The 24,948-nt window shown below is 27.5% G+C and overlaps 1 protein-coding gene across 1 annotated transcript in view; it reads right to left on the reverse strand.

Annotated features, from left to right (window-relative positions):
• Positions 1-8,846: 8,846 nt before the first annotated feature.
• The window catches only part of LOC117180726 (proline-rich protein 36-like), a 79,084-nt gene continuing 62,982 nt past the window's right edge, over positions 8,847-24,948 (reverse strand). The window contains exon 5 of the mRNA XM_033373214.1: positions 8,847-9,170. Within this exon, the coding sequence (XP_033229105.1) occupies positions 8,847-9,170 (324 nt within the window). The remainder of the gene's footprint in view (positions 9,171-24,948) is intronic.

Below are 24,948 nucleotides of genomic sequence, written 5' to 3' on the forward strand. Positions count from 1 at the left end.
TCAAACACAAAGCTTGAAAGAAAAATAACATTATTTAAAGTAAATTCGACTCTGAGCGACTGCTTGATCCAGACAACAATACAGCCTCCCATTTTAATGATGTTTAAATTATAATGGCAATAATTTGCCCATTACGCTTGGTAATTAAAAAGTTTTCGCGCTTTCGATTTGCCAAGCCCTTGGCTTACAACGATAATTTTATAATTCATTAGAGGACTTTCTAACGAGATCTCGGACAGAGTAATTGACCGCATATGAGAATATAATTTAAAATTCGAATAGTTGAGGAATTCTGAATAAATTAAGATTATAAGTAATTATATTTCCTCGCAAGGTCGCTCCTTGATCCGTAGAATATCCTTTCTTGAGTCCGCCAAAACAGCTGATGCCTCACGTGACGATTTTAACGATTTTAACAGACTCAAGAAACTCTTTAAAGAAGATGGTACATCAGGTACAATTGGCTTCTGCAAATTGAACAAACTCTTTAGCTAGTTAGTACCGATAGACAGTGTCCAGTGGACACATCCAAACTTTTTTAATCGAGCTAAGCAGTTTTCAAATTTATCTTCAGTTAAATCTTTAAAACGGAGGCCAACTATGCTTAAATAATAAATTACCGATGTGTAAAGTCATGACCTTGCATTTGTCTTAAAACCGAAAAAACCGAAAACTTTTTCCACGATTAAAAGGGCCATCCTGCGTTGCTAATTCGAGATTATTTTGGTCCTATGTCTAGAAAATGTATCAAGAAGCCTCGAGACATGGTGTTCCAGTTTATCTGGTTTCCGTTTAAACAAATATTTATTTTTTCTAACTACTTGGAATGATCCTTGAAGTATCATCTTTGTACCCATTACAACATTTCACCCGTTTTAGTATTACTGAAAAGGATCATTTTATAAGGATTTAATTTCATAAATGTAACAACAATGAGATGATACCAATAACGAGAAGAGAGAATAAAAGTTCAAGATTCTCTGATCCCTTCTAGCCAGAAAGCGATATTCATGAAGCAGATGTAAAAGAATAGTGTGCAGCTCAATATATTTTGTTTGCCTAACATAAAATTGTGTTATGTGCTTTAGACTCGTAAAATAATGTGAGTTTTTTAAAGTTTTGAAAAGAAAAAAATTCGACTTGTTTATTTCTTATTTCCTTTCCTCGCCGTGGCACGTTTTCAAAGACGTAAATTTTCATATTTATTTTTTTCGTTATAATCAACAGTCAGTATAAGCCAAATTTTCAAACAAGTTGTTTTATTTTTTATATGAATTTTTGTAAACGATATTTATAAAACCGAAGGTTGTAATTATAAGGGATTTTTTATATCAGAAGTTTTTAAAAATATTTCAAAACATTCAGACAATTTGGGAAAAATCTGAAAGGTTTGAAGACAACATTTTGCTCAAATTTAACAGATCTTGGAATATTTTAAGAAATATTTAAATCAATTCAAAATATATTTAGGAATCTTATAAAACCTTAAGAGATTAAAAATACTTCTAAACTTGAAAAGATTCCCGCTAAATTATATAATATTTTTTAATTTCTTGTAGTCCTCCATGTGTCACTATGTACCGAAATGGAATATTCGACCAGGACGAAAAAAAAATAGAAGACATCTTATATGATTACAACCTAAACGTAATAAATCTACTTATATGCCAGAGAATTAAAAACATTTCGTAAACCCGAAAAGTACAATGAAGCTGAGGAGAGAGCTACCATACACGGATTTTACGACTTTCAAGTCGAATTATTCGCTGGATAATTATTTTGAAAGCAGTCCTAGGTCAACCAGAACTAATCAAAACTTAAAGCTACTATGACAAAGACGGAGTACATTTAACCCCTCTTCGAAAAAGTAGAATTTTACCTACGCAACTCGAACTCCAAAGATACGAGATATTTGGGAAACATAAACTCCACAGATACGAGCGACGTGCACATTTCTAGTGAAATGTGTGAAAACGCACACAGGCCTACTACGCGTAAGGGCACGTCGAATTTTGGGCAGCGCGCGCCTGACTCATGAAAAATAATCGCTTCAAGTATGCATCTTTTTGTAGCAGCCGTTTGTTCAAACTGGCAATTACAGATTAGAAAATCTATTTTAAAAACTTAAGTTATTTAGTTGATCAAGTTAGTGACAGATTTCCTGAGCTTCTAATTTTTAATATTACTTTCCCATCGAAAAAACGAAGAAATGCTTAGTAAGAAAATTAATTTTGAAATAAAAAAAGAACAATTTTTTAAACAAAATATTAAAATTCTCCACCAAAACAGAGCAAGCCAGATTAGCAAATTTAGAGTTTTAAAGACAAACTACGATCTAATTGGGCTATTTTTGACGCAAAATTGGATTGAGAGACCCAAACAATTATAAAGGTATTAAATTAAAAATTATAAAGAAAATTTCTAAAGTGCAATGCGAGGGAGAACAGTCTAATTTTGTTTTCAGGAAACCCAATAACAAAATTCACAATTTCTATTTGAAATCTCCAGTTTCCATATAACATGAAATATATCTATACATCAATATATCTTACTGTAGACACTGTTTGTTATCCATTAGTTGGCCTAATTTTTCGATTTGAAAACCTGTATTACCTTCTTTATTACGAAATAGATTGTGCGTATATAATGAGTCATTTTATAGAATACTAATTAATTACACACTGAAATTCGCTAAACGTAGTTTAATATTACGCAATATTCCCCTGTTTAATTAAAATGAGCAATCATTAACCAAATATTAAATACCAAGCGATTTAAAACTAATTTTTTTCAAATAGAAAAGCTTCAATCGTTCAAATTTCAGAGTGCAAAATTCAAACTTTGAACATTGAAATTACGACTAAACGCGATTTTTCCATTTTATAATTTTTATTGCTTTGCAGATAATACCTTTTTATTTCCATTTGTTTTCTGGGTCAATTAGAAGCGAGTAATTTTTTTAAAATTTTATTAGGTTGACAGGAACGAAATTATCATTTTCGATTGTTCCCAAATTTCTAAGATCTTGGGACTTGGAAGAAAGAAAGTTCTGGTTTTAAGGTTTCTCAGTGTAGCAGGTCCCTTTCCTCGAATCCCGTTACATTTTACGATTGCTGTTCTTTTCTGCTTCCTCTCCTTTCTATCCAGTACAGTTTTTTAGAAAGCATTTCATTGTTTTGAAATGTTCTAAAACATAGATGGTAGTAGATTCTTTAAAAGATCTTTTAACATACAAAAAAAACTCTATGAAGAAGATCGTACATTAGATCAGTAAAATTCTGCAAGTTAAACAAATTCTTTAACTAGCTCTTACAGATAGCTTGAGTAATCCTGTTAAAGAGTCTTGAAGTTTATCTTAAGTTAAATCTTGAAAACGGACATCAATCATACTTTAAATAATAAAGTACCTATGTGTAAAGTTAAAGTTATTACACATTGTAGGTACCATTTGTGATCTGTTATGACTTCTACTCACAGCTACAAAGCCGATTCATTTTATCTAAAAATATAAGCGATAAGAATTTTATTAACTTGTTTTTCACACGTAACGTTCTCTTTTGTTATAAATCTTTCAAGCAAGTAAACCTCACTCACCTTAATCGTCTTAAAAATATGTCAAATAATTGCAAATCACGAAAATGATAACGGGTATATAATGATACATTTTGTACAATATTAATTAAATTTAAACTGAAATTCACCAAAGGAGTGTCGTTTACAAAAAAAAAATGAATATTATCTTTGGTTTCCTGCTTCTCAGCTTTTTCGTTTTGTTCAACTTTGTTGGTAAGTAGAATAATATCTATAAGTGTATGGCCATTATGCTTCTAGTTAGTTGTAAAAAACTTTAGAATAGAAATCAATATGCGAATTGAAAGAAAATAGATAAATCCCTAATTTTTTCTTACGATTGGCTCTGATGGACGTCAAAATAAAAGGCTCAAACTTTTTAAGCTGATCACATGTAAAATTAATTTATTAATGATTTCTAAAACTGAACTGTATTTTCATTGCTGAACATGAGCCAATAATTTTTTTACGAGAGGATTCAAAATCTGGTTGAAATTAAGCATTAAAACAAATTTTATAGTTTAAAATTTAACTTTCTTAGTTCAAAACCCGTAGTATATAAACAAAATATTTTTCTTATTGTTTTATATTTAATTAAGGCGCTTGGGCCACACAAAATGTTTTAACTTTGATTAGACGCAGCCCTGGTTTTTATAATACGTTTTAGAATTCTACGTGTTTGTCTTAAGCAGATTTTTTTTAATATTTAATTTCATGTTGTTCTTTAGTGCTAAAACCTGTGCCTACAAAAAATAAAACACCATTTTTTGGCCCATCAAGAAATTTTTCAAAATTTGTTTAAAACTTGTAATTGAAAATATTTAGAAAAACTTAATAGTTTGAAAACTCTCACTTGAAGTTGATCTTTATAAATAATAGGGGTTTTTTCATACAAGGAGCGCTTTCAAAAAGAAAATTATGGAAATTTTTACTAATCCAATTAGTAATTGTAGTTTCAAATACCAACGCATTTTTTCTCTTTCGACTGGAAGATTTATTTTAGTTGAGAATTCGTCCTTCTGGTTTGAAAATTAATCTTTTGTGTTTAGAAACTCAACTTTTTGATAAAAAATTAATTTTTTTTTGTTGACAGATAGTATTTTATGTTTTAAGTGTCATTTATTAAATTTTCGGTTCATAATAAATCTATTTCAATTGCAAATGTAACTACTTGGATGAAAGATAAACTCCTTTGCGAAAAAAAATTAGTGGTAATAAATCCTCATTTTAGTTACAAATTCAAATATATTGTCAAAAATTTAACTGTTTTTTTACCTTTCGTCTTCTCATGCAATAGATTTTTCCTGTGGAATTTTATATTCAACTTCTTTCTAAAAAATTTGTCCGTTTACATTGTAAATTCAACTATTTGTTGGTAACCCGTCATTTTTAACTTTAGATTCAAATATTTGTCTCTTAATGAAAATTTCAATTTTGATAATTAATTATTTATTTATTAAGAATTAAAATAATTGGTTAAAAAAAAAATTTGGCCTTAAAGATTTTAATATTGGTTGAAAAACGAAACTATTTCGGGTTAAAATAATTTATTTTTCGGTTATAAATTTTATTAATTTTTTGAAAATTCCTCTGTGTTTCGACTTGAAATCTTAAGCTTTTCATATTGAATTTTTAATATTTTTTATACATGAATTTCATTTTCAAGAATTTATTTCTTAATTAGTCATCTATTTTCGAGAAAAATCACCTTAATTCTTACTTCGAGCTGTGAAATCTGTTTGAATATTATGTGCGTATGTATTGTGTTTTATTTTCAGCTTATATAAAATTAAATTGAAGCCCCCCCTCTAAGATGCGGAGGGGTATTAATTTTGAATTTTTACACTGAGCGGTTCAAACTTTGAACTGCGCTATTGAGTCAGACATTCTAGGATTAGTAGTGCAGGTCAAAGTATGGTCAGACGAAATTCCTAAAACGATATTTTTTTTTTAATCTAGAGCGATAAGTAAAGAGGTACAGTTGCTTCTGTCGAATTTTTTTAAATTTTAATATGTTTTCTAACAAGTTATACTAAAAATAAAAATATTTAAAACTGGTTCTAGTAAGGTTAAAATCTCAGAACCATTGCTTAGCACTAAAAATAACTTTTTTTATTTATAAATTATTAGATTTTCGAGATCAAAAATTATTCAAGGACTTATGATTTTTATCTTTCACAAGTATTTTCTGTACTGAATATTGCTATCTTTAAAGAAAAATCATTATAATCTGAAAAAGATTTAAAATCTAATAACCAGTTTGCATTTTTTTAAATTTTGCTGTATGTTGGTATTTTTTCGCCGGAAATCGTTTTTTTTTAAACTAGATTCGGAAAATGATTCACAACTTCTTAATAATTTCTGGTTTTGTTGACGTTTTATAATTTGTGAATAATTTTAGGCTGTGTTAACGTTTCTCCGTTAAATTTTTTTTTCAAACAAAAATCATTAAATTTAGGAAACAATTTATAGTTCTTAACAATTTTTTGTTATGGCAGTTTCTAATATCGTTCGGTGTGTTTCACCTAAAATTCATATTTTTAAACAAAAACAATTAAGTGTAAACCCAGTGATTTTTGCCTACAATAATAAAATTTACAAGTATGAACAACTTCGGATTATATTAGTTTTTTTTATTAGAAATTTTAATTTTTTTAATAAAGAGATGATTCATACTTTTTAATGAATTTATGTTACGTTGTAGTTTAACTTCAATAATGTTTTTCTCTTGGCTTTTTCCACTAGCTGGATATTTTTAGTAACAAATTATTTGCTTTAAGGGACATTTATATAAAATCGATTTTTTAAACAAAAATTATTGTATTTTTAAGAAAATTTTAAATTTAAACAATTGATTATTTATTATTTCATTGTTTCTTGTTACAAATATTTATTTAAAAAACATTAGTTTTTTAAAATATGAATTTTTTTAAAATTTAAGTTACAGTATCCTTTTTTGCCTGAAAAGTTGTATTTTTTAACAAAAATCATTGAAATTTAAACAAGATTTAGAATCTTTCATCAATTTTTTATTATGTTACTGCTTTTCGTTGCAAAAATCGAATTTTCAACAACTAAAAATAGAAGTAAATTAGACCATTACTTTTCTTGACCTTTGGAAACAAAATTGTTGAAAAACGATTAAAATTCTATTCTGAACTGTTGAAACCTAAAAAAAAAGATTTTTTAAATTAAAAACAAGTGCTAAGTATTTGTAATTAAAATACTATTTCATAAATATTTTTAAACAAAAGTTTAATGGTTTGATTGTCTATATATTACACAAAAACACTAGATATTAGTTCTGAAGTTAAGGTAATTATTTTCATCAATTTGCCAAAATATAGCTTTTTCATATTTTTTATTCTTTCAGATGATAGATACTATGATATAAAAAATTTGGTTTGTATACAAACCTCATATTTTAATTTAAAAATTTCGTAAGTCAAAAAATCGCTGTCGTATTTTTCTCAAGTATCAGATAATTGGGTGAAATAAACAAAATTAAATAAAAATTTAATCTGAGACTAAAGATCCGGCGATATGTCTACTTTTTTATTACAATCTCATAATTCATCATTAAATACATAATACTAATGTTTACATATGATAACTCCCAATTTTTTTTTTAATTGGCACAAAGAATCAGATATTTTGAATAACAAATTTAAGAAGATTTTTTTCTTTAATTTGATTTTTGCCTCATTTTTTTCTTTTGAAACATGCACAGCAACAGCATACAATTTCTTTTTGTGACATTTTTGCTGTTGAAATCGCTTAAAGAACTTGAAAAAAACACTACTATTTTGTGTCCAAAATTTTTTCTACAATTAATAGTTTTGGAAATAAAAATAAATTTTTCTTATAAAAAATGGTTAAATTTTAATTTTTCTAAAACTTTTGTTCCTTAAAAATTATTTTTTTTTTTTAATATATTTAATAATATACTTTCTTTACATTATAAATTGTTACTACTAAAGAAAAGTATGTTTCTCTTCTTATACACTTTAAAATTCTTAAATTACCTTTATTAAAAAAATTTGCATTTATTAACGTAAATTATTTAGCTTCAATATATTATTATTTATTTACATTGTAATATTTGCAAAGTTAAAAAGTTATCTTCTGGAATTGACCGTTTGGACAGGTTTTTTTTTTTTTTTGATTACACACACTATTTTTTGTTTTTGTTATTGTTTTGGAACATATTTTTCAACGTAGAAGTCAATATTGAACTTTTAAATGCTTTCAATGCTTTCAATCATCCTTGCGTAATTTACAAGAAATGCTTTTTTAAATAATAAATTACGTCTTGACAATGGTGAATGAAAATTTGCTTTACACATCTTTATTTTGGACAAAAATTAAACAATAAATTACCAACATTTTAAATAATACAAATTTAAGAAATTGAAATGAGATTAAAGTTAAATTTAAAATCCTATTTAACGCAAACAATTAAGTTATTGTTAACAATTCTTGAAAACAAAACTAAGAATCTAACGACCAAGTTTAGACAACCACCATAAAATGTTCGTAATGCAATCTGAAAGACAATTTTTTTTCTACACAAAAAAAGTATTTTTAAATAAAAAATAACAAAGTTTTGGTACCCATAAAGCACCCTCATCAAGGTAAAAAATAAATGAGAATAAAATAAAATGTTGGGCAGGTAGGAACACCAACGCATCGTTATAAAAATACCTGAAATATAAATAAGTTTAAAATCCAATTTAAAATCCAATTCGGACAACCAGCATTAAATCTATCTATTTTATTCTGAAGAAAAAAATTTAAACAAAAGTTCCCTTGAAAACGAAAAAAAAATTCTTTGGACAAAAAAAATGTAAATGAAAAAAAAAGTGGAAAGAGAAAGGAGAAGATCACCAACTCAATCCTTTTCCTTCTCTTCTCTCTATTTTTTAAAACTTTAGATTGAAAAAGGAATTAATTTTTTTAATAGCCCTATTCAAGATTTATTTTTACCAGCTTCTCAGAATGTGTTTCTATTGTGTGGAGATGTGAATACTCAAAAATATAAATAATTTATAATAGGTGACGACGTGTAAACGAATTAATATAATAAGCCAACAAGATCTTGTGACTTTATAATGTTTTTATTTTCATCATTATCACTTGATTCACAAAAGGTTTAGATAAAATTTGTGAAAAAGGTGTAAATAGTAATCCTGGACCCTCTGGGCCGGCTATCATGCAGCCCCTGCAGCTCCTAACCCTGGTCTTTGACCTTGTGCAGCAGTTGGGCTTTGCCCAGTTTAAGCTTGGGCAGAATGAAGATCTTGTGCACCACTTGGAATTTGTGCAGCACTTAGAGTTTGCGCAGCACTTGAAGCTTGCCCAGATGCTTGAGTTTGCGCAAGACTGACACCTTGTCCAGAACTGGGAACTTGCGCCGAATTTTGAGCTAGTCCAGAACTTGAAGCTTGCGCAGCATTAACACCTTGTCCAGCATTTTGGGCTTGCTGATTTACACCTACTGCAGTTTTTTGACCTTGTGCTTCAGTTTTACCCAGTGAAGGATTTTGACCTAATGATTGACCTTGACCTACTCCAGAAAAAAAGACCTTGTGCTCTTTGTGCTACCAAATTTCAAATACTTTAAAACATTGAACAATTTTTTCCAAAAATTTCGGGGCGATTGTACGAATATTTAAAAGAATTTAGAAAGTTTTCAAGGAAAATCTTTTTAAACATTTTTCGAAGATTTTAAAAATGTTAAAAAAAAATTCAAAATTACCACAAAAATTTCAAGCACTAACATAGATTTTATATACTCTAAATATTCCGGCTACATGCTTTCTTTCCGATGAACATCTAGTTATGTTAAAAAAAGTTTTTACAAATTAAAAAAATATCGATTCTTATACAAAATGTATCAAAATAAAAAAAATTATCTGAAAATATATCATTTAAAAAATCTATTGGTAGATTAACAAAATTGTTCTCTTCCCATTTCTACGCTGCTGAAGGCTGGTGACCTTCTCAGCATGGAAACAAAAACACAAACCCAAGACGGCTCTCTCGGTTCCAATTATACCTCCCCCCTCTTCCAACGCTCCCTTATTAACTAAAGACATGATTTCGACTCAGAAAATAAACTTATTGCATAAGGGTGTTAGTTGGGCGTATCATCTAAACAATAAATAATACAAACTACAAAATAGCCTCGGAAAGAACTGAACCTTTTAATGACGAAAGGTATGGACACGGAAAATCTAAAGGTCATGTTTCAGGCGACGAATGGAGACTAGGTGTTTGGAATGCTAGGGGAGTAAATGATGTCAAAGTAAAAGAATTGCGTGAAGCTCTGGACGTGAAGAAACTAGATATTTTATGTGTGTCCGAAACAAAGAAAAAGGAATGCGAAACTAAAGACATAAAAAACGGCTTGTTGAAAGGCGGTTTTGAAATATGGTCAGGAGTAGACTGTGAATCACATGGTAAACAAGGAGTAGGTCTGATTTTGAATGAAAGAGCAAAGCAGTATCTCGGAGACCATGGTTTCGTGTCTCCCAGACTGCTGTGGGCTAGAATGAAAGTAGGAATCAGAAGACTATTTATCATAGCATGCTATGCGCCGATTGATAGTGATCCTAGAGAAGTGAAAGAGGTCTTCTGGGACACTTTCAATGACATAATAAACATCCGCGAACATGGGGAAAGAATAATTCTACTAGGAGACATGAACGGTTGGGTGGGCACCCAAAATCAGGAAACAGAAAGAGTATTAGGTAATTTTGGGGATCCAAGAACAAACTATAATGCAGATAAATTAGTTGGTCTATGCTTAGAAAAGGGTCTGTTTATTACAAATACTTAGTTTAGGCATAAAATGATCCACATGTACACCTGGTCTAAAGGAAATAGCCGCAGTATAATTGACTTTGTTGTTGCAAATGAAAGACTTAGATAGTTAGTCAAAGATAAAAGAGTCATCAGGGGTCCTGAATGCAATACTGATCATTACCTTCTGATCTCAAAAATTAACTTAGGTCGGGGATGGAGAAAAAAGAGAACCAAGAAAGCAAAACAAACGCGAATCAAAATTGAGAACCTACAGAAACCGGATGTGCGAATAGATTTCCAAAATAAGATAATCGAAAGCATAGATAGGGCAACATGGGAGGACCGTATAAAAAACAAAGATATAAAGGGGGCCTGGACAATGTTACGGGATATCCTTGTTAGATGTACGATCGAAGTGCGTGGTATCGCAGTTGTAGGAAGAATTTCTGGTGATGCGTGGTGGAATGATGAAATTCAGGCTGCCCAAAAAGCAAAAAGAGAAGCGTACAAGAGAACTTTGAACATCGCAGGTCTTAGCAATGAGGAAAGAAATAGACGTAGAAATGATTATAGGCGCGAAAACAGGATACTTAAACGATTATTTAAAGAAGGTGAAGATACAATTAGAGCAGAAGAAGAGATAAAAATACAAACCGAATTGAAGGAACCAGGAAACTACTTTATAAGAAAATGAAAGGAAACTAAAGTACAGAAATTTTTAACATGAGAAATAGTAGGGGGAAATGGTATATGATGCAGAAGGAATACTAGAGGCTTTCAGAGACTATTTTAGGAGACAATTCGGAGGTGAAGCTACAGGACACCACAACTGCAATGTTGAACACGATGCGATGGAAAACTTAATTGAAAAAGTCTGTGTCACTGAGGTTAGGGATATAATTAAGAACTTGAAAAAGGGTAAGGCTGCCGGGGTAGACGGTATTAACGCTGAAATGCTTAAATACGGTGGCGCACTGTGCGAATTGATAAATATAAGTTTCGAGATGGGAGACGACCCAGACGATTGGAAAGAAGCGATTATCGTACCAATATACAAGAGAAAGGGAGATAAAAGCGAGTGCAATAATTACAGAGGGATTAGCTTATTAAGCACCGTAGGTAAAATATATTCAAAAATACTTAACCGTAGGGTAATGAAAATAACAGAAGCAAAGATTTGGGAAGTCCAAAGTGGGTTTATGCCAGGATGGTCATGTACGGATCAAAGATTCAGCTTGAGGCAAATAATAGAAAAAAGTTTGAGAGTAGGAAAAAAAGTTTTCTGTGCATTTGTTGACCTAGAAAAAGCTTTTGACAAGGTAGATTGAAGTGAGAAAACGCTATGCAATATTTTATTAAATGATGAGAGAATTGAAAAAGTTGATAAGTTCGTATACCTTGGTAGCTTATTTACTAGGGACGGGAGGATAGATGAGGAATTAGATAGACGAATAAATGAAGGTAAGAAGGTTATTGGTAGAGCAGGTCCCCTTATCAGAAGTAAAAATATATCAAATTAAGCTAAAATGGCAATACATAATTCTATATTTGTACCGACTATAATATACGGTAGCGAGACATGGACTTATCAAGAAAAAGATAAGAGTAAAATTAACGCTATTCATATGAGATTCATGCGCATAATATGCGAGAAAACCCTGATGGACAAAGTAAGTAACGGGATAATTCTAAAAGAATGTGGTGCAGAAGAGACGCTAGTGTGAATGTGTGAATGAGAACCTAGTTAGAAGAGACATAAGGAGTCACAGAAACACGAGATTCTGCATGAAAAAATGCATGGACATAAAAGAAGCTAGAGAAGTATGCCAGGACAGGAAAGTATGGCGGTAAATAGTCAAAAAAAAGAGTGTCAGTAGAGTGAATGACGCCTGAAACAAAGATCTTGGCCACTAATAGACCCAAGTGGGGAACCTTAAATAAAGACTTTGTGAGCTTCATCGCTTGGGGTGATTGCTAGAGAGATTGATCAGCAACCTGGGTCGGAGCAGTGTCGCGGAACGAACGTGTTATTTACTTAAATAGCACGAGAATTCTGGATCAATCTGAAGAATCTCTATCCCTTCCACACACTACTCCTTTCCCCTACCGAATGAGTCACGCCTACCCTGAAAGGGAAATAGCCTAATGGTGTAATAATAATAATAATAATAATATAAAATTCATGAAATTCACGGTATTAACAGAATTTAAGAAAATAATGGAATTCAAAGAATTCTTGAAATTAGAGGAATTCAAGAAATCTTTGGAATTCCAGGAATTGAAGAAATTTATGGAATTCCAGCAATTCAAGAAATTTATGGAATTCCAGGAATTCAAGGAATTTATGCAATTCAAGGAATTTATGCAATTCAAAGAATTCATGTTATTCATGGAACTCAAAAATTTACGGAATTCATGGAATTCATGAAATTCATGGAATTCAAAAAAATTAAGGAATTTATGGAATTTGCGCGATTTGTAAAATCTACGGAATTCGCTGTATTTATGGAATGCTATAAATTTATAGAATTTACAGAATACATGGAATTTAAAGAATTCAAGAAATTTAGGAAATTTCAAAAATTAATGGAATTCAAGGAATTCAAGAAATTCAAGGACTTCGTGTATTTGATGGAATTCATGGAATATACAGAATTTATGGAATTTGCGCGATTCAATACATTTACGGAATTAGCTGTATTTATAAAATTCGCGGAATTCATAGGCCTCACAGAATTTACGAATTTTAAGAAATTCGCGAAATTGACGGTAGTTGCGGAATTCCCGTAAATTCCATGAATTGCGTGAATTTGTTATATTCCGTGAATTCAGTGAATTCCATTAATGTGGTGAATTCCACAAATATCGAAATATCTATTAATTCCGTGAATTCCATGAATGCCGTGAATAGCGTGGATTTCGTGAATATCGTAAAGGCCTTAAATTTCATGAATCCATGACTGAGAGATTCATTCTGGTTGACACTTGGGTGAAAGATAAACTCCTTTGCGAAAAAAATTAATGGTGATGAATCCTGATTTCAGTTACAAATTCAAATATATTGTTGAAAATCTTACTGTTTTTTTTTAACTTTCGTCTGCTCATGTAATACATTTTTCCTTTGGAATTTTATATTCAACTTCTTTCTAAAAAATGTATTCCCTTGCGTTGTAAATTCAACTATTTGTTGATAACTCGTCATTTTTAACCTAAAGTTCAAATATTTGCCTATAAATGAAAATTTCAGATTAGATGATTAATTATTGATTTATTAAGAATTTAACTAATTGGTTGAAAATTCATGTTTATCATTCGAAAATAAAAATATGTTGTTACAGGTTCAACAATTTTTTTTAATTAAATTTTTTTCTTGATAATTCAACTGCTTTCTGAAAAAATTATCTTCTTGGCTTAAAGATTTAAATATTGGCTGAAAGATGAAACTATTTATGTTTAAAATAATTTATTTTTCGTTTAAAAATTCTATTAATTTCTTGAAAATTCCTTTGTGTAGGGTTAAAATTCCTCTTGACGTATTTACACATCCAATTGTTTCAAAAAATTTCGCGTTTTAGCTTAAAAACTGAAATTTTGTTTTAAATGTTAATCTTTTTTTTGGGTTAAAAATTCTACTATTTTGTTGAAAATGCTATTTATTTCTTCTTTAAATCTTAAGCTTATCATATTAAATTTTATATATTTTTTATGCATTAATTTCATTTTTAAGAATTTATTTTTTAATTAGTCCCTTATTTTTGCGAAAAATCACCTTAATTCTTACTTCGAGCTGTGAAATCTGTTTAAATATTTTGTGCGTATGTTTTGTGTTTTATTTTAGCTTATATAAAATTAAATTAAAGACCAAATTTTGTCGACGTTTAGTCAGACATGCTAGGATTAGTAGTACATGTCAACGTATGGTCAGACGAAATTCCTAAAAAAAAATTTTTTTTGAATTTAGAGCGATAAGTAAAGAGATACAGTTGCTTCTGTCGAACTATTCTTACGAAAGATTTCATAATTATATTTAAAATTTTTTATATATTTTATATTAACATGAATAATAGTTAGGGTTTATAAATTTTTTCATAATCTTTAACTTTTTCTAGAACATCATTACAATTCTTATGGAATCACGAAAAACTATAATGAAAGAAAGTAAATTCAGAAAATAGAAGTCTTCTTTTACGAACTATAAATTAAATTTTCATTTTTTCCGTAATATGCTTATTTTAGCGCTAAGCGCCAGAAATAACTATTTTCATTCATAAATTATTAGATTTTCGAGATGAAAAATTATTCAAGGACTTATGATTTTTATCTTTCATAAGTGTTTTTTGTACTAAACCTTGGTATTTTTGAACAAAAATAATTATGATTTAAAGAAGATTTAAAATCTACTAGTAGTCTTGCGCGCGCCTATTTATCTTTTTATGAAAAAGAATAAATCAAAAGCCTATCTTTTCTGTGTTATACATATTTAATTAATGTTACAAATTATTAGTATAAAATAATAGAAGTCACCAAGGGATGAGTTCTGTACTTAAAACTGTAATTAATCTTTTATAATAGAATTTGAACCAATTTTATATTTTTTGGTAGAAAATTAAATTAAATCATTTTATTTAAACTTGCCACTTGGTAAACTTTCCCCTGAAAATCTTGGTCAAGTCTCCCCTTTAAAATCTTTCTTTAAAATTGAACTAATAATTATTATATTCCAAATTACATTGAAATTAATAGAATGATTTATTTAAAAAAAACACTTCAAACCAATAAATACTTGAAAACTTATCATGTGGGGTGATGGTGTTGTGAAAGATGTTGTTTATGAAGGTACATGGAGGGGAAAGGTGTTATAACTGTTTTACAGAAAAATAGTATTTTGACTTAAAAGTTTGAGGATTGGGACACATTTTTTGATTTCCTAACTCACAATTCTTTATTTGTTGAAAATTCGTCTTTCTAGTTGAAAAATGCATAATTTTAGTTAAAAATTCATCTCTATGGTTAAAAGATTTACTATTTTTTTAACATTCTTTTTTATCTAAAATAAATTAATGTTTTGTGCGAAAAAGTTACTTTTATACTTTTGGTTTAAATTTGAATCTCTTATGGACAATTAATCTGTATGATTGAAAATTTGTATCCTTATTTTTACAATGCTTCTCTTATCAGCATCTGCATTCGTTGAAATATCAAATGTTACATTTCCTATCGAAAATCCATATTTGCAGATTAAAAATTCAACTTCTTTGTTAAAAATTTACATACTTTTTGAAAATTCAACTCTAGTTAAAAATTTAAATAGTTTGTTGACAATTTTTGAAAGATTTTCACCACTACGTTTTCATTGGGAATTCTTTTATTTCCTAAAGCAACTCTTTTTGGTTAAAGGTTAATCTTTTTTGTCAGAAAATTTGGCCATTCAGTTTAAAATTTATATGTTTAGGCTGCAAATCTATCTATTTGGTTAAAAGTTAAACTATTCGGTTGTTAAAGCAAATCTTTTATTAAAAAGCCAAATTTTTAACAAAACCGTTTACACTGAAAATGAAAAAGTTTAATTTTCAGTTTAAAAAAATTAACGAATTTTCAACCAAATAGTTATTTTTATCCAAATACCTAAAATTTAAATTAAATAGTTAAACTTTTAAATAAGTAGATAAATTCATAACCAAAAACTAAAAAAATATGATTATTTTAAAACAATAAAAGCTGAATTGAACCAAGAACTGAATTTCAAGAAAAATTTTAAGTTTTTAACCAGAGATAAATTTTTAACTAAAATAATGAATCTTCAACCAACAAAATTAAATTTATGAATGTTTGTTTAACCTTAAAACAATTAGAGAAAAATGTTAAGAAAAAAGATTAATTTTCAACCAAAGAAAGATAGAATTTTGAACAAAAGAATTGAACTTTCAACTAAAATGATGAATCTTTAGAACAAAAAATATCCATTTTCACTCAGTTATTTTAACATTTAACCCAGTAGTCGAATGCAAACAATTTTCAGTCAAGACACAAAAAAAATTCAACTAAATTGTTGAATATTTTCAACAAAAAATTTCATAAAACTGTTCCCTTATAGTTTAAAAATCAATTTATGCGTTGAAAATTCGTCTTTTATGTAAAACATTAATCTTATTGGTTAAAAATTAATCTTTTGAACATAGAATTTATTTTACAGCGAAAAAAAAGTTATCTTAAAATTTAATCTGAAAACAACATAATAATTTTCATAACACTGTTTTTTTGTTGTTGCAAATTAACTTTTTTAACAGAAAATTCTAACTAATTCTTTAAAAATGTATGGATTTTGTTCGAAATTCGTCTTTTTTAGTAAAAATTAATCTTTTTGTTTGAAAATTCATCTTGCTGATTGTGGATTCAACAATTTTTCGGACAATTCCTATTATTCCAAAATTAATTTACTGCAGTGAAAATTTAACTTTACATTTTTGGTTAAAAATTTATTGATATTTCTAATTACAATCTGTTTTCGTAGACGACTCAGGTATTTTCTTTTAATTACACTTATTGAAATTGAAAATAATTTTTTTAACTAAAAACTGAACCAGCCCATTTTTTCGTTAAATATTAAGTTCATAATTAAGGCTTCATCTGTTTTTGTTTAAAACGAACCTTTTTGATATATATATATATATATATATTTCAATAATTTCTATAATAGTAAAATTTACTCATATTACTTTTGTTTGAAAAATGATATTTTTTAGATAAAAATCATAAATTTGTTTAAAACTATCTAGATTTGGTAGAAAACTCGTAATTTTTGGTAGAAAAGTAATATTCTGTGTTGAAATTAATATTTTTCATTAAGGATTCAGTTATTTAAAAAAACTCCTTTTCCGATTGTCAAAAATTCAATTATACCATTTTTGATAGAAAAATGATATTAAAAAAGTTGATCCTTTTTTGTTTAACCCTTTGCGGCATTCATATCATTTTTTGCGATTTCAGAGTAGTTTTTATTGGATTTTACACACATTTTTTTTAATTTCATGCTCACAGGATGATTAGAAAATTGAGATTTGTGTGCGCAGGGTCTAAATTTTTAAAATAATTTGTTAATACTTATAACAAAGATGAGAAGAAGCCTTTTTTGTTGAAAAAATTTATTATAGAAAAAACTGTCCATTATATTCTTATGAAAATAGGTAGTTTAGGGTTTTTGGTGGCGCTGAATACGAATTTGGACTCATATTTGAAAAATTCAAAATGGCGGATCCAATATGGCTGTCGAAATTGGGAATATTTTTGGATTTTATCTGAAAATTGGTATACAGGGGTTTTTGGGGCCAGCGATCACGAATATGAACTCAAATTTTGGAAATTGAAAATGGTGGATCCAAGATGGCGCCCGCAACTTGGAATATTTTTTTATTTTTTTCTGAAATTTTGTGTACAGAGGTTTTCGGGCTCGCTGATCACGAATTTAAAATCAGACATTTTGAAAATCCAAAATGACGGATACAATATGGCGGTCAAAATAATAAAGTTTTCTGGATTTAAAAAAAAAATAGTGTACATGAATTTTTGGAGTCACTGATCGCGAATCTGAATTTAAATTTTGAAAATTCAGAAAATTTAGAAATTTAGGAATATTTTGAATTTTGGCCCGCCATTTTGAATGTCGAAAATCTAAGTTCAGATTCGTGATCAGAGATACCAAAAACCTATGTACACCAATTTTCAGAAAAAAAATTCCAAATTTTGGCCGCCATATTGGATTCGCCATTTTGAATTTTTAAAATCTGTGTTCGGATTCGTGATCAGCGACTCCAAAAAACCCCTGTATACCTATTCTAAAAAAAAAATCCAAAAATATTCCAAATTTACGTCGCCATATTGGATCCACCATTTTGAATTTTCTAAAGCTGAGTTCAGATTCGTGATCAGTGATCCCAAAAACCCACGTATACCAATTTTCAAAAAAGATAAAAAAATATGTTAAATAGCAGCCGCCATATTGGACCCGCTATTTTGAATTTTCAAAATCTGAGTACAGATTCGTAATCAGCGACCCCAAAAACCCCTATGTACCAATTTTCACGAAAGAATCGTTAGCAATAAAATTCAATTTTTCGAAGTTCAATTTTTTTTAATTCCTTCATGTTCATTGTTTGTTGTTAAACATTAATTCTTTTTACTAAAAAGGAATAATCCTATTTCTGGTTCTATATATTTATATTTTTAATTAAAAATTAATCTTTTTTAGTTAAAAACTCCACTACTTGTTTGAAATTTGATCTTTTTGAATGAGGATTCAGCTATTTTATTAAAAATTTAAATGTACAATTTTAGGATGAAAAATTATTTTTATAATTGAAAATTAATTTTTTGAGTTCAAAACTCGTCTTTTTGGTAGAAAATTAATTTTCTTTGTTAAGCTCTTATCTTATTTATTGACGATTCAACTATTTTCTTAATTTTCGTTGGTTTGCTAAAAGTCAATCTCTTTAACGAAAATTTTTATTATATCATTGTTGGTTGGACACGGATAGTTTTTTGTGGGGAATAAATTTTATGGATAAAAATGATTCTGTTTTTTATTATTTTTAACATAGATGTCTAAATTCGATTTTTTATTGTCTTGTATGGGAAAAAACGTTTTGCATAATTTACAATACAACAAATTTGATCGCTAACGATTCTGATAAATAATGTATAGAACCTGCTTCATTTTAAGTGAATTCTATCTTATTCTCAATATTTTTTATAATATTGTTCTTGGATTGAAAATCAATTCAGTTGCAAACAATTCAAATCTGTATGAAGTCTCTTTAAATTTATAATAATAATTTTCGTACAGACAGATTATTTAAAAAATAACTTAATTAACAACAACTTAATTAGTTTCAATTCACCTGACTCTAAAACCAACAGCTTACATAAAAAATTTCTACAAATTTCTGTTATTTATTTTTAAAAATTTCTTTAATAGAAATTTAATCTTTGTGATATAAAACTAATTATTTTAAATCTTACTATTTGGTGTCAATACTATCTGTTTTAGTTAAAATTTGCAATAATCTGTAGACAATTTTATGTTGTTTGAATATTAACTTTTCTAAACTAAAAACTGTATCATTCTATTTTTGTTTAAAATTTGATATTTTTTATTGAACCTTCATTTTTTTGTTAAAAAGGTAATTATTTAATTGAAAATTTATGTATTTTTTAAAAATTGGTGTTTTTTTTAGAAATATAAAACTTCTTCCTTGAAAACTCATATTTTTTATTGAGAATTTAACTATTTTGTTAAAAGTTCCTTTATAGTTAGTCAAAAATTAATGTATAAGCTAAAATTGGATTATACCATTTTTGGTGGAGAATTGATATTTGAAGTTAAAAATTGATCTTTTGTAGTTGAAAATTCAACTATTTGTTTGAAAATACACACGTTTCGATGAAAATTCGTTATTTTGGTAGGAAATTAGTCTTCTTGTTTGAAAATTCATCTTTTTGATTAAAAACAAAACTATTAAGTTATACATTCCGTTTTTTTGTTAAGAATTAAATTCTACAAATAAAAATTGAACTTTCCCACTTTTGGTGGACCACTGAAATTTGGAATTAAAAATTGATATTTTTGGTTTCTTGGTTGAAAATACATGTGTGTGCTTGAATGTTTAACTATGTATTATCAAATGCACCTATTTTGGCAAAGTTTCAATTAATTTGTTGAAATTTAATTTTTTTTTATTAAGTATTAATTCTTTTATCTAGAAAGAAATTATCCTATTTCTGGTATTATATATTTATATTTTTAATTAAAAATTAATATTTCATTTGAAAATTCGTCTTTTTGGTTGAAAATTATTTTTCTTTGCCAAAATCTTTTTTTTTTATTGAATATTATCTTTTATAAACTAAAAACTGAATTACTCTGTTTTGGCTTAAAATTTGATATTTTTTATTGAAACATTAATTTAGTTAAAAATTATATATTTTGTTAAAAAAGATTTTTTTAATAGAAAATTAATCTTTGTGATAGAAAATTATTCTTTTTTGTAAAACTTTGAGTATTTGGTGTCAAATTCACCTGTTTTGGTTAAAATTTTAAATAGCCTCTAGAAAATTTCATTTTTTTTAATTTAATATTAACTTTTATATACTAAAACCTGAATTATTCTATTTTTGTTTAAAATTTGATCGTTTTCATTGAAACTTGATCTTTTTTAGTTGTGAATGGACTTATTTGTTTCAAAATTCCCGTATTTTCTAGAAAATTTTTGTTTTGTGTTGAAAATTTGTGTTTTTTGTTAGAAATATATAACTTCTCCCTTGAACATTCATCTTTTTGATTAATAATCTAACCATTTTGTTGTAAGTTTCTTTCTAGTTGGTCCAAAACTAATTTCTCGCCGACCATTGGATGATAATGAAAATGCCCGTACATCTCTATAGTATATATTTTTTGTTGGAGGTTTTCAAAATTGTGTTTTTATAAAATAAAAATTGAGTATTTGGAAAAATTCTTTAATGGTACTATTCTGATATTGAGTAAAGTTAGTGTAACATTGGTGTATTTTTAGTCATAATTTGATATTTTATTTATTATTTGCAATCAATATAAACATTAACATTAAGTATTATTCCTGCGGTGCATAGAATTTTATATATATACGTAAAAAAGCTATTTTTTATTTTAATTCTCATTAAAATAGTTTCTTTTTTTAACCAAAAATTTGTATGAAAAATTCCAATAATTTTCAAGTATTTCAAACAAGGAGTATTTTTTTCGTAATAAGAAAAATGAGTATAAGCTTAACTTTCGTAAAGTTTTTGTAGAAGATTTTCGTAACCTTTCATAGCAAAAAATAATATTTTATAGATTTTTTTAGATTTTCGGATGATTTACATTAAATTGGCAAAAATTATCTAATTCTCCGACCAGCAGTTCGCTCTTGTATTCTCAAATTAATTCCTAACCTCAAAATCTCAAAAAGTTGTTATCGCACTTTACAGCAGAAATGGACTTTGATCAAAAAAACTTAGAACAAATTTCATGCTTCATAGGAACATTACTTAATGTTAATGTTTATATTATTAACAAATAATAGTTTAAACATTAACTTGTAATTAAAAATATACCAACCATACCGATAGAAATCTGAGAGTATATGCAAAAGATTCTCAAGGCCTTGTATTATCGACTTCGAATTTTGATTCGATTATTATTCCCAACAGTGATCCAAAAATACTTGCGCATGCTTGAACTGTGCGCCTCTCATTGGCTCTAGTTCGCGTACGTATTTAAAAATCAAATACAGACGCACACCGTAGCCAATGTGCGTCGCTAAAATCCAAGCAAGCGCAGATCAAGATAGCTCCGTTGGGATCATCAACTAAAAGAAAACACGTGTAATGTTCCATTTCTGTCTTACTCACGGTGACTCACGGATGCCTTTGTCGCACCCATTTGTCAACCCATTGACGCCTCGTGTCACACGCATATAGCATTGAAATCGAGAATTGTGACAATCGAAATCGACAATATCGTTTAGAGATTTTATAGTAAGGATTAACCAGTTTGCATTTTTTAACATTTTTCTGTATGTTGGTATCTTTTCGCCGGAAAATGTTTTTTTTTTTTTAATTAGATTTGGAAGAAGATTCACAAATTCTTAATAATTTCTGGTTTTGATAATGTTTTACAATTTGTGAATAATTTTAGGCTGTGTTAACGTTTCTCCGTTATTTTTTTTTTATTTTCAAACAAAAATCGTTAAATTCAGAAAACAATTTATAATTCTTAATAATTTTGTCTTATGGTAGTTTTTAATATCGTTTGGTGTGTTTCACCTAAAATTCATATTTTTGAACGAAAACAATTAAGCGTAAACCCAGTGATTTTTGCATAAAATAATAAAATTTACAAGAAGGAACAACTTCGGATTATATTAGTTTTTCTTATTAGAAATTTTAATTTTTTTAATAAATCATTACATTTCAGAGATGATTCATACTTTTTAACGAATTTATGTTACGTTGTAAATTAACTTCAATAATGTTTATTTTTAAGAAAAATCATTGTAATTTAAACAAGATTTATGAATCATGTACCATTTTTTAAAAAAATTTTCCTAAAAATATGTATTTTTAATATTTCTAGAAGTGTGATTTCGATGCAGATTTACTTTTGAACCATTTTAGGCTCTCTTGGCGTTTTCCACCAGTGATCGATATTTTTAGTAAAAAATCATTTGCTTTAAGGGACATTTATATGAAATCGATTTTTGAAACAAAAATTATTGTATTTTAAAGAAGATTTTTAATTTAAAACAATTAGCTATTTATCATTTTATTGTTTCTTGTTATAAATATTTATTTAAAAAATATTTGTATTTTTTAAATATAAAAAAATCTTAAAAAATTTAAGTTACAGTGCCGTTTTTAATTGAAAATTTGTATTTTTAAACAAAAATCATTACAATTTAAACAAGATTTAGTATCTTTTATCAGTTTTTGATTATGTTACAGCTTTTCGTTGCAAAAATCGAATTTGCAACAACTAAAAATAGAAGTAAATTAGAAATTTGAAAAATATGCAACATTAATTGTTCAGTGTTTTGAATTGAACCATTTTTTTAACCTTTGGAAACAAAACAGTTGGAAAACGATTGAAATTCTATTCTGAACTTTTGAAAATGAAAAAAAGTATTTTTTAAATTAAAAACAAGTGCTAAAAATTTGTAATTAAAATAATATTATAATATTGATTGTCTATATATTACAAAAAAAATAGATATTAGTTCTGAAGTTAAGGTAATAATTTTTACCAATTTTCAAAAATAAAGCTTTTTCGTACATTTTATTCTTTCAGATGATAGATACTATGATATAAAAAAATTTGGTTTGTATACGAACCGCATATATTAATTTTAAAATTTCGTAAGACAAAAAAATCGCTGTCTTTTTTTCTCGAATATTAAATAAACAAATTTAAATAAAAATTGAATCAGAGAGTAAAGATCCGGCGATATGTCTAATTTTTTATTACAATCGCATAATTCATCATTAAATACATAATACTAATGTTTACGTATGATAACTCCAAAGTTTTTTTTAATTGACACAAAGAATCAGATTTTTAGAATAACAAATTTAGAAAGATTTTTTCTTTAATTTGATTCTTGCCTCAATTTTTTCTTTTTAAACATGCACAACAACAGCATACAATTTCATTTTGTGACATTTTTGTTGTTGAAATCGCTTAACGAACTTGAAAAAAACAAAACTATTTTGTGTTCAAACTTTTTTCTACAATTATTAGTTTTCGAAAAAAAAATAAATTTTGCTCATAAAACATGGTTCAATTTTAATTTCTCTGAAACTTATGTTCCTCAAAAATTAATTTTTTTAGAATATATTCAGTAATATAGTTTCTGTACATTATGAAATGTTACTACTGAAGAAAAGTATGTTTCACTCCTTCTACACTTTAAAATTCTTAAATTACCTTTATTTAAAAAATTGCATTTATTAACACAAATTATTTAGCTTCAATATATTATTAATTATTTTAACTGCAATATTTGCAATTTTAAAAAGTTATTTCCTGGGATTGACCGTTTTGACAGGTTTATTTATTTTTGGATTACACAAACTATTTTTTGATTTTGTCATTGTTTTGGAACATGTTTTCAACGTAGAAGGAAATATTGAACTTCCAAATGCTTTCAATGCTTTCGATAATCCTTGCGTAATTTAGAAGAAATGCTTTTTTAAATAATAAAGTACCTCTTCACGATGAATGAAAATTTGGTGTACATACTTTATTTCGGACAAAAATTAAACAATAAATTACCAAAATTTTAAATAATTGAAATTTAAAAAATTAAAATGAGATTAAAGTTCAATTTAAAATCCTATTAAACGTCAAATAATTAAGTTATTGTGCACAATTCCTGAAAATAAAACTAAGAATCTAAAAACCAAGTTTAGGCTTTTACCATAGAATGTTCCTAATACAATCTGTAAGACAATTTTTTTCCTACACAAAAAAAAATATTTTTAAATAAAAAATTACCAAAGTTTTGGTACCCATAAAGCACCCTCCTCAAGGCAAAAAAATAAATGAGAATAAAATAAAATTTTGGGCAGGTAGGAACACCAACGCAACCACGATGCTCTCCCCCTGACACCCAAGAATAAACACCCACGAATAAAGGAAAGCTCGAAAAAGCAAACCAGTTATAAACATACCTGAAATAGAAATAAGAATAAAACCCAATTTAGAATCCTATTTGGACAACCAACATTAAATCTATCTATTTTATTCTGAAGACAAAAATTTTAAATAAAAATTCCCTTGAAAAAGAAAAAAAATTCTTTGGACAAATATAATGTAAATGAAAAAAAAAATAAAATGAAAAAGAAGAAAGAGAAAGGAGAAGACAACCAACTCAATTCTTTTCCTTCTCTTCTCTCTATTTTTTAAAAGTTTAGATTGAAAAAGGAATTAATTTTTTAACGGCCATTTTCAAGATTTATTTGTACCAGCTTCTCAGAATGTATTTTTATTCTGTGGAGATGTGA

Source organism: Belonocnema kinseyi, chromosome 9 (genome assembly GCF_010883055.1).
Source record: "Belonocnema kinseyi isolate 2016_QV_RU_SX_M_011 chromosome 9, B_treatae_v1, whole genome shotgun sequence".
Classification (NCBI taxonomy): Eukaryota; Metazoa; Arthropoda; class Insecta; order Hymenoptera; family Cynipidae; genus Belonocnema; species Belonocnema kinseyi.